The 15,083-nt window shown below is 29.3% G+C and overlaps 2 protein-coding genes across 7 annotated transcripts in view; both read right to left on the reverse strand.

Moving 5' to 3' along the window:
• Stacl (Stac-like) overlaps positions 1 to 8,855 on the reverse strand; it is a 76,652-nt gene extending 67,797 nt beyond the window's left edge. Inside the window, exon 1 of one of the 4 annotated variants that reach the window (XM_067279786.1) lies at positions 8,705 to 8,855. The gene's annotated coding sequence lies outside the window, so the exon portion shown is untranslated. The remainder of the gene's footprint in view (positions 1 to 8,704) is intronic. The other 3 variants (XM_067279789.1, XM_067279790.1, XM_067279791.1) reach the window with 3 other exon arrangements.
• A 3,308-nt stretch (positions 8,856 to 12,163) lies between these two features.
• LOC136983158 (pleckstrin homology domain-containing family F member 2-like) overlaps positions 12,164 to 15,083 on the reverse strand; it is a 30,979-nt gene continuing 28,059 nt past the window's right edge. For all 3 annotated transcript variants that reach the window (XM_067279810.1, XM_067279811.1, XM_067279809.1), the window contains exon 9: positions 12,164 to 13,021. In XM_067279810.1, coding sequence (XP_067135911.1) covers positions 12,797 to 13,021 — 225 coding nt within the window. In that variant the 3' untranslated portion in view covers positions 12,164 to 12,796. The remainder of the gene's footprint in view (positions 13,022 to 15,083) is intronic.

A 15,083-nucleotide genomic window follows, 5' to 3' on the forward strand; every position in this document is an offset into this window, starting at 1 on the left:
GGAAACACTTATCATAATAAGAGATTTTTTTGTTTCTTCTTTAATATTGGTTTCCTGGGAGACTAATGGAGTAGAAAAAAATCTTTATGATGCTACACTACTGTAGTATATCTACATTGTTCGATTCAAGGCTTTTATATACTTATTTTGGCAGAACTTTCTTCGACTTTTTGACTATAATTCGCTAAAATAATAGATAAAAATCATAAAAACTACTGTAAATTCTACTACTACATTACCGTAAACTGTACTACTATAGTAACAAAGTACTGTTTGTTTATATTTTATGAATTAATCCTACGCAAAGCCTTTGTAAGGTTGCTACACTAATTTATTACTACAGTAGCATGTTTAAATGACGGATCTGTCTTTCCAATATTCTGTTACAACAACAATTATTATTATTATTTGTACTTTCTGGGGAGTATTATTAATATTGTTACTGTATGTCTACTTGGAATACTGTAATACTGATGTTGCTAGAGCAGCATATTGGAAAAAATAGCATAATTGCTACACAACTGTTGAAATCATTAATATAAAATCATATTCAAGAGGAAATTTCTATATTTACGTAGGATAATTCATGCTTTATAGCAAGCCGGGAGTATTTTTTACACCGGTTTTATTTAAAGAATATTTGGTAAAATGTACAGAAATACTATAACAGCACTTTAAATTTGCCATTACGGCAATAAAAACAGCTTAGAAATCATTTATAATTGTTACTATAGTAGCGCATCGACATTAATTGTGTAAATTCTAACAATTAGCACGTTAACACAATGTATAAATTGTTGCTATAATAGCACGCCCACTTAAGTAGCAAATTTCTAGTTAAATCTTCAGAGATTTTTACTACTTCATGCTGTTTTTGTAGCAATTTATTACTATAGCAATACATTGTCAGGATTCAAATACATAGTAATTATTAGCCAATTGATACGTTAACACATAGAATAAACCGCTTCAAAGTCTAGCAGAGACGAAGCTTCATTGTCTCTCTGTAAGACTTTGAAGCATCATCATGTAAAAACACGTGTTTTACAGGTGTTTTTAGCGTGACACGCTCTTAACACAGTACTTGGCGCGTGTTCTATTAATTACAAAGACATTAAATTCCTCAAAAAAAATCATTATTTACGCGTGTGCTTTTTTTAGTTAAATGTTCAAAACATTAATTTCGTGTAGTAGCACGACGCTATCGCATGCTAACACGTTAACAATCGATTAGAGGGGGGAAGCAATCTCGATTTTTGTTGTTATTAAATAATTTAAGATAAATGCAGATTTATTTAAAGTAATGGTTTTTTTTTTGTATGTTAATGTGACCCACTCACGAATTTCTGTCATTGTTTCTTTTTATAGAACTCGATGTCTTCGTTTTTGCAAAACAAAAATGTCATATTATATTTACCTTTATACAACATTACTTTCAGAAATTGATTTTTTTTTTTTAATGTAAAAATAACTACGCCATCGTTCATCATCCATGCCTCTATTTCTCAAGCCCGCGATCTACTTATGCCTGCTTGCATTTGTTTTGTATACCGTGTCTATATATCAATTTTATGCCTCCCCATCTATGTATCTAGTTTATATGCCTGATTGCCTATCTATGCCTCTGCTCTACCAGCCTTTCAATGCCTCTACTCTCTCTGCCCTTCTGTGTGTTCGTGTTTTTCATGTCAACACATCTATATTATAATGATTACTGTTCCTTCGCCTTTATGACCACCTCTCTGCACACTGACCTGTCAGGCTGCCTGCTCCGATATCTCTGAACAGTAATCTACTTACATAAATTTACGTACATATCAAAGTATTTACACCCTCAAGAATAAAAAGGAATGTGTTCTAACGAGTATTTTAAGTTAAATTTTAAATTATTCGCTCATCACTTAAAAAAAAAAAAGCAGGAAAGGAGGGATTATTAGAAGAAAAGTAATTTTTCCCCTACGTTCTCGATCGATTGTGTAGATGTTTGTGTTTCGTTTCAGTTTCCTTTTCGAGTCACGAAACTGATGTTTCGTTTGTCGCACTTTAATTTCATTTGATACGTATGTAGAGCCAATGAAAAATCCGTTTTGCATTTCGTCACGCATCATCATTGTTTTCTTACACATCTAAATATACCCAATTATTGAATTTCATGATTCCTCCCCCTCTAAGGAATCTAAATTTTGATTTTCTTTTTTAAAAAATTAGTGTTTTTAGAAGGATTTTTCTTGGAAAATCTTTGCCATCCTCTTCACCTTTTTAAGCATCTATCTACATGTTTTACATCAAATGTCTTTTAGATTTATTGCTCTAAAAACTAGGAAATCGATGGTCTTTATCGATAATAAGGTGTAATTTAATGTAAAGAATGTCCTTTTCATATATATTTGTTACGGTATATTTTATTACATACATAAGTGCACCGAGGTAGAATGTCGTGTATGCCTGATGTGTATTAAAAATCTTTAGATTGATTTTTTAGTGTTTTATTGTTACAATTATTTAAATATATTCTTATACAATTTGCGTATTAATTTATATTATTTATAACCAAGAATCATTTTTTTTTCAATCGAGAAGTGATTAGAAGGCATGATGATGTAGAAAATAATGCGATCAGACAGGAGAACTGACGAAAATCGTAAAGTTAAAGGAGACTTTTCTCTTTAATCTAGAAAAAAAAATGAGGTTTTATCTTGGGGTTTACTACAGGTGGGTCTGACAAATCTGAGGTTTCCTTGTAAAGATTCCTTCCCCCTTCACCCGCAGACAAAATATAATTTATTTTCTTTGTAGATCCTTATACTTTGTCTCCCCCTTTCTTTCTTTAGTATTCAATATCTGTCTGTTATTGACAAAGAACAAAGAAAAGAAAGAATACGAGATTTATTTTTTTGTCTTGACTACGTCTCTAAAATTCTTAAAAATTCGTTTTAAATAAGCTCAAATTACCTAAAAATTTTCTCGAGAAACTACAAAATTGTACTAAATTTCCCTTATAATATTTTGCAATTACCCTAAAATTACCTGGAAAGCGTTTAAATAGCTCGAAGTTATCCCAAAATTCCTTGAAAATTATGTTAAATTCGCTAAAAATAGTTCAAAATTCCTTGAGACGAAAGCAAAATTACTTCAAAATTCTCTTAAAATCCCTCTAAAATTTCTTGAAAAATTCAAATTTATCTGATATTTCTTCAAAATAAACGAAAATTCCTTTCAAAAGGTTCAGAAATTCTTTCGAAACTATACTAAAATTTCCTTAAAACAGATTCAAAATTCTCTAAGAAGAGCTCAAAATTATCCTAAAATTCCCTAAAAAGTTCAAAATAATCCAGAGGGGAAGTCTTCAAAACAGTATATCGAAATTCCCTGAAGAAATCTCAAATTATTCTAAAATAACCTAAAATTCCTTTAAAATAACCCGAAAACTCCCTGAAAATTCCCTCAACAATTTACAAATTTGAAAATGCACGACACGTTTACACATTACTCTCGCTTAATTCCGTAATTTGAACGTAATTTCCGAATTTTATAGAAATTTTTCTAAAAAATTACATCAAAAAAATTATGAATAATAATTACAAGAATTTGTGAAAATTATTCTAAAAATTCTTCATAAAATTACGAAAAACTTTATATAGAAAATTACCTTAAATTGCTTTAAATTATTCTAATTTTGGACGAACTCATTAAAGATAATTAAAACATTTATTTTTTAAATATAAAATTAACTTTTACGGTAAGTAACTGTATTAAATTTCCTTAAAAACCGCTATTACAAATTCGTTGTAAAAATTAAATTATCGTAGAATTCCCTAAAACTTTCAAAATTACCTTGTAATTTCTTTTAAATTCTACAAATACTACTGTAAATTCCCTTTTAAATACTTAAAAATCGTTTCCGTAAAAACAGCTACAGAAAAATGTTGGGGATTTTTTTTAAATGTTTAAACGTCGAAATTACCCTACAATTCCCTGGAAATTAATAAAAAAAAAAAAAACACCCTGCAACATTCGCGTAAAAACAAAAACAAAAAAACTTTTAAAATTTTAATTTATAAATCTAAAATACTTCAAAACAACTCTACAATTTCGATCAAAAATCCCTAAAGATTTTTGATCGAAATTGTAGAGTTGTTTTCAAGTATTTCGCTACAAAGAAAACTAAAAAAAAATCTCTAAGAATTTTTAATGAAGAGTAAAACTTCAAAATTAACTTACAATTTTCAGAATAAACTAGAAAGAAATTACCCCCAAAATAATATTTTGAAGGCCTCAAAATTGTCTAAACTTCACCCACAAGATTACAGTAGAGAGTCGTTAATCCGAACCCCGGTTATCCGAACGATTTTCAGTCAGACTGTGTCGTGCTGAATCGAACGTTTTTGATACTAAATTTCCTTCTAAAGTATAATTTTCATGTTTTTATATTCTTCAATATATTTATTTTGTTTGTACAAAATAAAGAAATAACTTTTAACGATACGATAGCCTCGATTATTATTATAAAAATTTTCGTTAGGCTTAAAATCGACCAAAATTCAACACGAAGCGACACGCAACGGAGAAAAATTCAACACAAAGCGACACGCAACGGAGAAAAGTTTGAACATCGGACAGGTTAATGTATTTTTTCGTACATAATCGGTTATCCGAACAAATCACTAATCCGAACAACCCCAGTCCCCAATTGATTCCGATTAGCGACTCTCTACTGTACTTCAAAATTACTTTAAAATTTCCTCAAAAAAGTCAAAATTTCAAATAAAAGTTGATCTAAAATTCATTCAAAAAAAATCTAAAAAAACACTCTTTTTTGCATAAAACAAACCGAAAATTTTGTATAAAATCATCCAAAAAACTCTCAAAATTACCAAAAATTATCAAAAAAAATCTCCATGATTTAAATTAAAAATTCCAAAAAAAAACATCAAAAAAGACTAATGTCACATCTAAAAAAACCATTTTTTTAAAACACGGCAAATAAAAAAAATCCATTGGAAGGAGATCCAAAACTCGACCGATATATAAAATATTACATAATGTTTTAAGGTTCAAAAAAATTTATAAAGAAAACGATGTGGAAAAGTAAACTTTTTATCCAAAAAATTCTTGAAAGAAAGCCATTTAAAGCCGAAAATAAAAATAAAATAAAATAAAAAAAAGTATATTCTATTGTGCGGATATCAGTTCATAGAAAATGTCACGTCACGTCTACGACCGACGGATCAATACACCAATAAAAGCTTAAAACTAACAGATGACACGAAAAAATCAAATCATCTAACTGCTTCTATTTTTCATTCCGACGTTCGACCAATAAAAAATCCCGTTTCCATTAATTTTCTAACAGATTTATTTAATATTTATTTAACAATTATATGCCTGTGCTAATGACACACACCGGCAGTTCGAATTTTGTGTAACGTAACACGTGGAAATTTTGCGTTTTTTGGATACTTTGTGTTTTCAACACAGAATTTGTTTGGAAATTTCGTGTTTTTGAATACAGATTTTTTTTGAAATTTTTGTTTTTTGAACGTAGATTTAACTTAAACTGTTGATTTTTATGAGACTTTTGGCCCATAAATGTGTGGTTCTCGTAAGGATTTTGTCGAATTTTGACTATTTGAAATGATTTGTTAGTGTTAGTTTAAAAAAAATACGACATTCCGTTCGTTTTAAATAAAAAACCGACATATTTATAAAGAAAACTGATTTTTTGTATTAGTTTTAAACAACGAAACGGCAAAATTTAAAGGAAATTTCTTTAGATACAGGGTAAAACCGAGTGAAACGACTATAATTTTTTATCAACTAAGGATAAACAGTAATTATTTTTGACCAAAAAATCGGCAAAACCACCCTTCGAAAAATAACAAAACACAGGAAAGTTATGCATAATCACCGTGAAAGTGACTAGTAATTTGTTCTACCGAGTGTTATTTGATTAAACCAACCTCTAGTCATTTCACCTGGTTTAACTCTACCTAAAAATTTCACGCTTCGTACGCATTTATATTTATGAAATCCGCTTATTATTATTATTATTATTATTAGAATTAAGGATTCTGTGTATAATTTCGGGACACTATGAGCCAGTTTTTGATAATTCATCTAAAAATACCATCTTTTACCCATTCCTCGCGCAAGTATAATCAAAATTTAAGAATTTTTGCGAGAAATATTGAAGGTTTTTCTCATAGATACACACCAGGATTCATATAATTCGTAAGGATAATTATGCACTTACATATAAAAATTACCCTATCCTGAAAATTCTCCAAATTACTCTATCCTACCCTAGAAATATACCCAAAATTACTCTACCTCACCCTAGAAATACCCCAACTACCCTATCCTACCCTAGAAATACCTCAAATTATTCTGTCTAAAAATCAAGAATATTTTGCAAAAAACAAAAGATTTTTCTTGTGTCACATTTACCATCAATTTCAATGTTTAAATAGGTGTTAAAGTTTGCTTTTTTAGAAACTGTCGTCATTTTTTAATCACTTAAAGCTGTTTTTTCTGTATAGATTTTTTCTGTTGGATAAAAAAAAGGAAAGTGCTCGAAGACAACTCAACTTGTCACTCCTTTTAGACACAAGACAAATGACTAGGTCCTGGATAAAATTGGGGGCGAGCAGAGACCGTCAATGGTTGGAGTCAAAACAAAAATCGTGTTTACCCATTCATCCAATACCCTTCCATCTAACAATTGGCATTTATTAGACTATAGTGACTATAAAGTAGAAGTACACAGCGTAGAGGTGTTCAGTTTTTTCTTCTAGAAAATCGAAGTGTTTTTGTGTGTGTTCGAGATCTTTGGAAGGTTTTTTTTTTGATTGATGTTGATAATTTAGTCGAGTTTCTTCGCATGTGATCGATAATTCACCAAAAATTAAGCTTAAAAACCTTCTAAGAACGAAAAAAAGATTTAGCTAATCCCTTATTTTTCTCTTTGTTTTGTGTTAAGAAGTGTTTTAAAGTGGATTTTTTTAGAAAAAGTATTGAATTTCATGCATGAAATTAGCAGAAAACTGAGTCGTGACTTCAAAAAACCTCGAATTTTGGGTAAAATTTATATAACTTAGATAATGTTTTCCCTTCCTTTCAAAAGGATGATATTGACAATTGATACAATATCAAAATTTTTCCAAAATTTCCTATAAATATTACAAAAAAACTAAAAAAAAATCATGTTATCCGGAATACTCCAGTATTTTTCCTTAAAAATCAGAGATTTACAATCTTTATGACCAAAAAAAAACCTGGGCTTTGTGGAGTTTATGATAATTTACATTCTAAAAATAATATATTTTAAAACAATCTTCTATAAATTCATTACAAAAATGCCATAAATGTATATTGTTACTCACGATCTGAAGATGTTAGCAGGGTTTTTAGAGTGACAAAATTATCAAAAAATTTTTTTATAAAATAGAAAAAAAAACCTCCAAAATTCTTCTAAAAATATACAAAATTAGGAAAAAATTAACTTTGCAACGCTCGGACGGGCTTTAAAAAGGCAATTTAACATTAAAAAACGCAAAAAAACTGTTAAAATAAGGACTCGAATCCATCAAAAAACACGCTTCGAACATCATATTAAATTACAAAACACAAAAAAAAACATCTAAAAATAAACAAAATTACAATAAAATTAACTCCAGCAACACACAGAAAAGACGGAATTTCTTCATTAAGCAGCTAAAAATTACCATTTCAAAAAAAAGTCGCATCAAAAAACTCGAATTCTATCTAAAAAACGCTCAACTACACACTACAATATAAAGGGGGAGAAGGAAGAAGAAGAAGAAGAAAAATCACGAAAGATGATGACAAATTTATATTTCTAGTGGCACTTTATGGATTTTTTATTTATTTATTGAAGTTATCGCACCTCACAATTATCAGTAAAATTCAATTTTGGTATTTTTATCAATAGAAAAAGACGGTTGGAGGATGGATAGGAAGAGGGGAGGAAGGAGAAAGGAAGAGAGGAAGAGTACTTTTCCATTAACGTGACAATGGATACATTTTCTAACTTAACCTTTTGTTAGATTCGCGTCACGAATAAGGCGATTTGATATAAAGAATTCTTCCGCATCCCTTCCTCAGCATCCCTGACACGTGAAATCATCTAAGAAAAAATCGCACGTTTTTTTTTTTCTTTTGGATGATCGCCACGTCACGTTTAATCACCGTTTAACAGAAGGTTGATAAGTTTTTAAAGCACGTAAGTTGGCGGGTTTTTTTTTTAAATATTTACGCAGTCACGAACGTTAAATTATCTAAAGAATTCATCTAAAAATAGCCTCGATGGCTTATTTTGATAATTTCGTTTCGAGGAATTAAATTATTGATAATTAAAATCCATAAGAGTTGACGGTTGAAGCTGCGTAAAGGGTAGAAACAAGCGCTAAAAACTGCATTTTTTTAAAAATAATTGTCAAGAAAAAAATCACATTTTTTAGTTTTTTTCAGTGTAATTTTTTTGAATTTTTGCAAGCGAAAAAAACTACAATTACGTCTCTAAAAACACAGAAAAGTCATTTAAAAAACCGCAGTTGTCCTAGCAAAATAATAAAGGGAAATTCCCGTAAATAGTGGCGACGTTAAGTGCGGGATTTCGCTGCTGTGGAAGCAGTAAATTTACGAATTTCATGCGTTAAAAGGGGGTGTTTTACGAACGACTCACCTGTCTTTATCAGTCGAAATATGTGTACATTGTGATCCAGTACGCTTCTACCCGTTTGTATAGAGGTTAAACGCGAAAAGCCATAGACATCGGTTGTCATAGTAGATGCAACACACGAGTAACGTTCCAGTTTACCTGCCTCCTGTACGAATATTAACACAGACATATAAGCAGGTGCAGCGCACAGGTATTTTAGGTATACGTAGCGCCCCTGATGCAACGTCATTCGCCAGAATTACAGGTGGGTGTACGGACGTTTTGATGCGGTAAATTAAGATAATCTCGCGTTACGCCGTTACGTTATTTTTTTACGTGATAATGTCGACGTTACGCTTTGTGTTTTTTTGTGTTACTGACTTATTTACCATGCTTTTAATGGTGTAGATAAGGAGAAACGAGATTAGTTACTTACGTGTTAAGCATCCTCCTCTATCCTCCTCGTCCTCTTCTTTCGCTAAAAAAATTCACACTGAAATTCAAATTTGACTTTTTTAGAAGTGGTTTAAATGCTGTTTTGGATATTAATTTATCTGTTTTAAGTATTTTTCGGTGTGTTAAAGTTAAATCAGGGAGAAAAATCTAAATATTTATCAATTTTTTTTTGTTTTGAATTTTTTAAAAGTAAAATCTCAAAAGTTTGAGTGTTTTTAGAAGAGTTTGGCGTTTAAAAATCGCAATTATTCTCTTAAATAAGATGATTTTTAGCACAAAAAAAGAACGTCGTAAAAAGCAAATTTTTTTTTGATTTTTTAAAATTAAAATATAAAAACTTTCGAATTTTTGACGTTTTCATGTTAAAAATTGTTCTAAAAACACAAATTGATTGAGTATTTAAACACAAAATTGCTACAAAACAATTTATAAAGGTGTTAAAAAACCCCTACAAATTGTTTTATAACAATTTTGATTTTAATTTTTAAAAAAAATCCAAAAAAATTTAATAAATTTTTAATTTTTCTCCCTCTAACTTGGCATTAATATATATATATATATATATATACATACCATAAAATAAAGCTAATTTATTAATATTTTAAAAGATTTTATTTGGTTTTCAATTTACCAAATTAAAAATTTTAAATAATTTTTTGATAATTTTGTAATTTTTGCACCTTTTTTTTCTACTCTAAAAATACAAAATTATTGCATTTTTGATGGCATAATTCAAGTTTTTTCTCTTTAAAAAATTTCTTTTTTTTAACTGAATTAAATTTTTTTTCTAAAAAAGAAACTTATTAATTTAATTATCCATAAAAAAAATTTAATTTAGAAATCTAATTTTTGCTTTGATAGAAAAAGATTGTAATTATATAAACAATTCAGAAAAATGGAAGTAATTTAAACTATAATTAAACAAAAAAAGAAAAAACAATTTATTATTCAATTTTTTGAGTTGCTTCTTTTTAAAAAAATCCATTTTTTTAGATTTTCATATAAGGTATTGATTTTTTTTTAGCTACATTCAACTTTCTGTAGCTGGACATGGTCTTTTTTTTTAATGTGTGAGGCATTAAATGGGAGATGTGTCAATTGTAGAAGCCTCTAAAAAAAGCATGAAAATTATGATTAATTAAGCAAAATTTGTTTTTTTACATGTATACATTGAAGAAGTGGCACTTGTATAAGCATCTAGAAATCTATAAAACTGTTAAACACCATAAAAACAGTGTTTTATGAATAAAAATATAACAATTTTTGCTTGTTTTGAAGTGTTTTAATGCTCTAACTGTATCTTTTTATATATTTTATATAATTTTAATTATTAAAAACTTTCCTCCTCCCTTTATTGAATATTTCCTCAAAAACAAAAAAATAATTGTTCATAAAAGTGATTTTTTTGTAGGGAAAAAAAAACCTTAAATCCTGTTAATCTTTAAGAAATCAAATCATTGATCTTTCCTAATATTTGCGCACATCTGCTACAATCCGACTCATAAATCAATAAGAAAAAGTCATTTAAACAATAATGGAGGAGGAAAACAATTAAAAAAAAAAAAATCACTTAATTTGGTTTAATTTTTTAGATTAGAATTTTAATTTTGTTAGTAAATTAAACTTTCGTTATTCTAATTTTAGTTTACGTAGAAATGAATTGATAAATCTAAAATAATCTAAGTTTACCTTGCAATCTGGTATCGTGTCTGGTTTTATGCCAATTAATCACACCTTTGGATGCAAATGGTTTTTTTTTTAGATGATTCTTTTATTTAATAAAGTAATTATCATTTCTCTTCTTATCTAGAAATCATTAGTTTTTCTATGTTGACAAAAAGAACTGCCAAGTTTTTGGAACTAAAAACCTGTGGTACAACAAAAAATTTATTAGAATTTTGTAAAAAAATTAACCAAAAATACTCAAAAAAAAGCCAAAACTACTCTAAACTTACTATTTTTTAAACTAATTTCCATAAAATTTGTTTATATTTTCAGTTTTTAACCAAATATATTGATATTTTTAACCTTAAAATCATGTTTAAGGTTGTTATAAAATGGTCAATATTCTAATAACTAACAAAAGTGAAATTTTTAAACAATTTCTGAAAAAAATATGTCTAGTGTCAGAATTGATGGCTAGTGTTGTTTTACATCACAAAAAGATTTTAACATTGATTTAATTATGATATACAAAAACTGATGGGTTTTTATACAATAGATTTAAGAGTTTTACTATTTTTATAGTGCGAGTAGTAGTGTTAAAATGTTAAAACAATAAATGTCATATTGATGTGTGTGTAATTTAAAAGTCTAAAGCGGTGGTTCTCGACCACTGTGTCGTGGCACTTTAGTGTGCCGCGAGATTTTTGAAGTGCGCCGTCACTGCGAATATCCAAACGAGCGACGTCTGACAAGTAGTTCAATCGGTTCTACCTTCCTAGGGCGCGTTTGGAAATTGTAACTGGTGTTTCCGGTAACTGCCAGTAGTTACCAAGGCGTTTAGAAAATGTGACCTAAATAATTAACTGCGTTTAAAGATCACACTATCATGACGTGACCGGTTGTCCTGCGGTACTTACCGATGTAACCGTGTGCGCCGTCAAATTTTTAAATTATTAAAAGTGTACCGTGACGAAAAACGGGTTGGAATCACTGGTCTAAAGCGACGAATCTTATTGCAGTTGAGATGTAGAAACCAATAGACTGACGAAGAGAGATGGTGTGATGAACTGAGAGTAAAAAACTCCAAAATTACAAAAATTTAGAATTTAAGACAAATATTAAGAACGTAAATGTGTAAAATTACATTTTAAAAGTATTATGGAATGATCAAACAAAGTTTATTTAGAGGAACGGACTCGGTGATGCGGATAGTGGCCCTCGTCCGATTTGTCGGAACCCGCAGTAAATGAAATGTTCGAGTGTTTCTTACGATACCGAGTAGGGCAGCTTGTGACGTGGCCGAGAACACTCCTCGAAATTAAACTCTGTTTGATCACCCAATAGAACAAATGAGAACGTTACTCTGATTCATAAGTTACAAATTTATTTCTATAAATGCATTTCATATTACATCAAAGTAAGTGAAAAAACAGTCAATCTTACGAGAAACACAGAAAATTAACCAATGCGATATATAAAGATCGTCGTATTTACAAATAATTTCAAAAAATATATTCTTTTAATGAATTTTAGCAAAGTACTCGGAGCCTAAATGCCTGCCATTTATGATATGTCACTCTTGGAATGTTTAATGCAGTTTTTACTCCCAATTAACACAGCCAGGCATGTATGGAATTTTGTTACTTAAATACAAAGCGATTCATTATCAGACCAAATCCTCGAGAGAGAGAAAGAGAAATCTAATTGATCGTCAATTAGGAGAGATTACTTACAAAATGTTTTATTGAGTAAGGTTATGTTTTTTGGATATTAAATTCCTAATTATTATTATTATAATGATAATAATAATCACAATGATAATACTTTCCTCAAATTTTCATATATTATTCTTATTACAAATTTTGTAAAAATGAAAAGGCACTTTACAAAATCATACATCAGTCTAAATTAATATCCTAATCAAATTTTTTTTTATTCTAAACCAATTCGTGTTCTTTTGTGCAAGACAAAATAAGTTTGTCCACGGGGATTGAATCACTCATCATTACAAGAAGTGGCGGGTTCGGCGGCAGACGAGGCGGAATTGTTGTCCACGGTCGTCGGTTCAGAGATAGAGTTGGAAACTGCTGTGTCTGAGATGGTCGGATTGCACTCTGCCAATTGAGGCTCCTTCTGGTCGTTTGGCACGTCCGAGGTCTGATTGTCGACTGCATTCTCCTGCTTTGTGGCAGACACATCAGTGTCCTGGTAAAATGTCGGCTGCAATTTATAACAATTAGCATTAGATGTCAATTTGTCAAAATCTGAATATTATTAATTTAACATCCAATAGAAAATTTATATAACACTAAACTCCAAACAATTAATAATTTGCATTCTCAAAATTAAGTTTAAACATTAATGCTTCAAAATATTCATTATTACAACTTACAAACCTAATTAAAGTTTTTAACTTAAAAATTTACTGTAATTATATACAAATAATTTATTCATTTGTAAATTATACACCAAGGAGGAGAACCGAGCCAAATGACTCTACACTGTACACTGTACACTTTAAACTCAAGAATGAAGTAGTAGTAGTTAGCTGATGTGTTTATGATATTGCATAGTCTATTGGCTTTCCTTTTTTTTATATAAACAAAAAAATCACTTCTGACATCCAAGCTTTTATTATTTGTTTTTACTTACTCGTTTTGACAGCATCTAAGTCTGTCCAAACCAGAATGTGTTTCAAATTCTGTTTTGCGACATCATTATCTCTCTCCGTTCTCCATTCCTCTGGAGAAATTCGAGCTTTTGTTTGGCTGTCAACGAGTCGAGTGCAATTTCTCTCATTCTATATCCGCTCCCCCTCTTTAAAATCAAGACTTTGTGTTTTGAAATTTCAATTATGCTTCTGATCTGTCATATAATCGCCTCACCATTTCAGATTACGCATTTATTGATTTTTTGATATTTTTAATGAATACCTGACTAAGCATAGTCTTTGATCAGAATTCAAACTAATCAATGTCTTAAATAAGGTCTGATTATTGTAGGAAATAATTTTAAACAATAAATTCAAGAATATTCAGATTTTTTTTTGGTCTTTTTTCCTCCAAAATTCAAATATGAGCAAAGTATAGACACACAAGTTTAAAATCATACATTTGATACCATATTTATTAATTTTAAATAATTTAAATGCACCAAGAAACTCAAACGATTCCAATATTATTAAATTTGGCACGTTTAACAAGGGAATTATAAAGGAATTATAGCACAAACTCTGTTGACACATCAGATTATTGTATTAATACTGACTTCATTACAGTGAATTCCATCAAATGATTAAATCTCTAAGCTCTAAATATCGAAAATTATTACACTGTTGTGCACAAATGGAAATGAAAAAAAATAATAATAACTGATAAAATGCAAGCATCAAGCCAGTAAAAAATGAACTTTTGATGCCAAATTAATTTTGTACTTTAAATATAATTTTACAATTTGAAATGAAAACAACTTTCTGATAAGACAAAGGAAAACAAATGGAATGCAAATTTGCATAAAATTAATCCTTCTATGCAAAAAATACTTTAAAAAAAATGTCTATTTTGGACTGGACATAGAGACAAAGTTTCATTTTATGAGGTTTTTCGGGAGGCTAAACTTGTTTTGTATTCCATCATAAATATTTTCAGAGGAAAAGATAGTTTTATATAATATATATAAAACTAACTAATACAATTTTATTCTCAATCTTTCAACATTCCTAGAACTAGAATTATGAATATTTTACATTTCTATTAGTGAAATTCTAATGTAAATAAAGACTTTTATAAATAACTTACACAAAACAGTTTGTTTACATATGTAACAGACAAATTTTTAAAGAAAGGAAAAGAAAGCAGCACATACAGCTACTACATGTAGTTATTTTGTAATAAACTAAACACTTTGGCAATGCATATCATTCCACTTTCCCTCCTACTGGCTAATAGCCTGCAAAGTGGCAACAGTAATTCGTGATGACTTAACAATTTGTCTATAGGCAATTCGTCATCTCGGTTTATCTACTGCCTGGCTAACGTCTGCTTAGCTAATGTAATCTCAGATAGTCGAAATCTACTATACACATGTTAAGCGGAGCCAAACACATTAACAAATGGAGTTCAAAAATGCTAAAATATTGACTTATAGTAGAATAAGTCACCAAACGGGAACAAAATAGATAAAAGTCAAATGATTTTAGAGAATTCAGAATGGATAAATCAAGAAAACAAAAGACAAAAATTGATATATTCGATTATGTCCGCAATAATAAAAAGAAGAGAAG

Source organism: Centruroides vittatus, unplaced genomic scaffold (assembly GCF_030686945.1).
Source record: "Centruroides vittatus isolate TY-2023 unplaced genomic scaffold, ASM3068694v2 contig_877, whole genome shotgun sequence".
NCBI lineage: Eukaryota > Metazoa > Arthropoda > Arachnida > Scorpiones > Buthidae > Centruroides > Centruroides vittatus.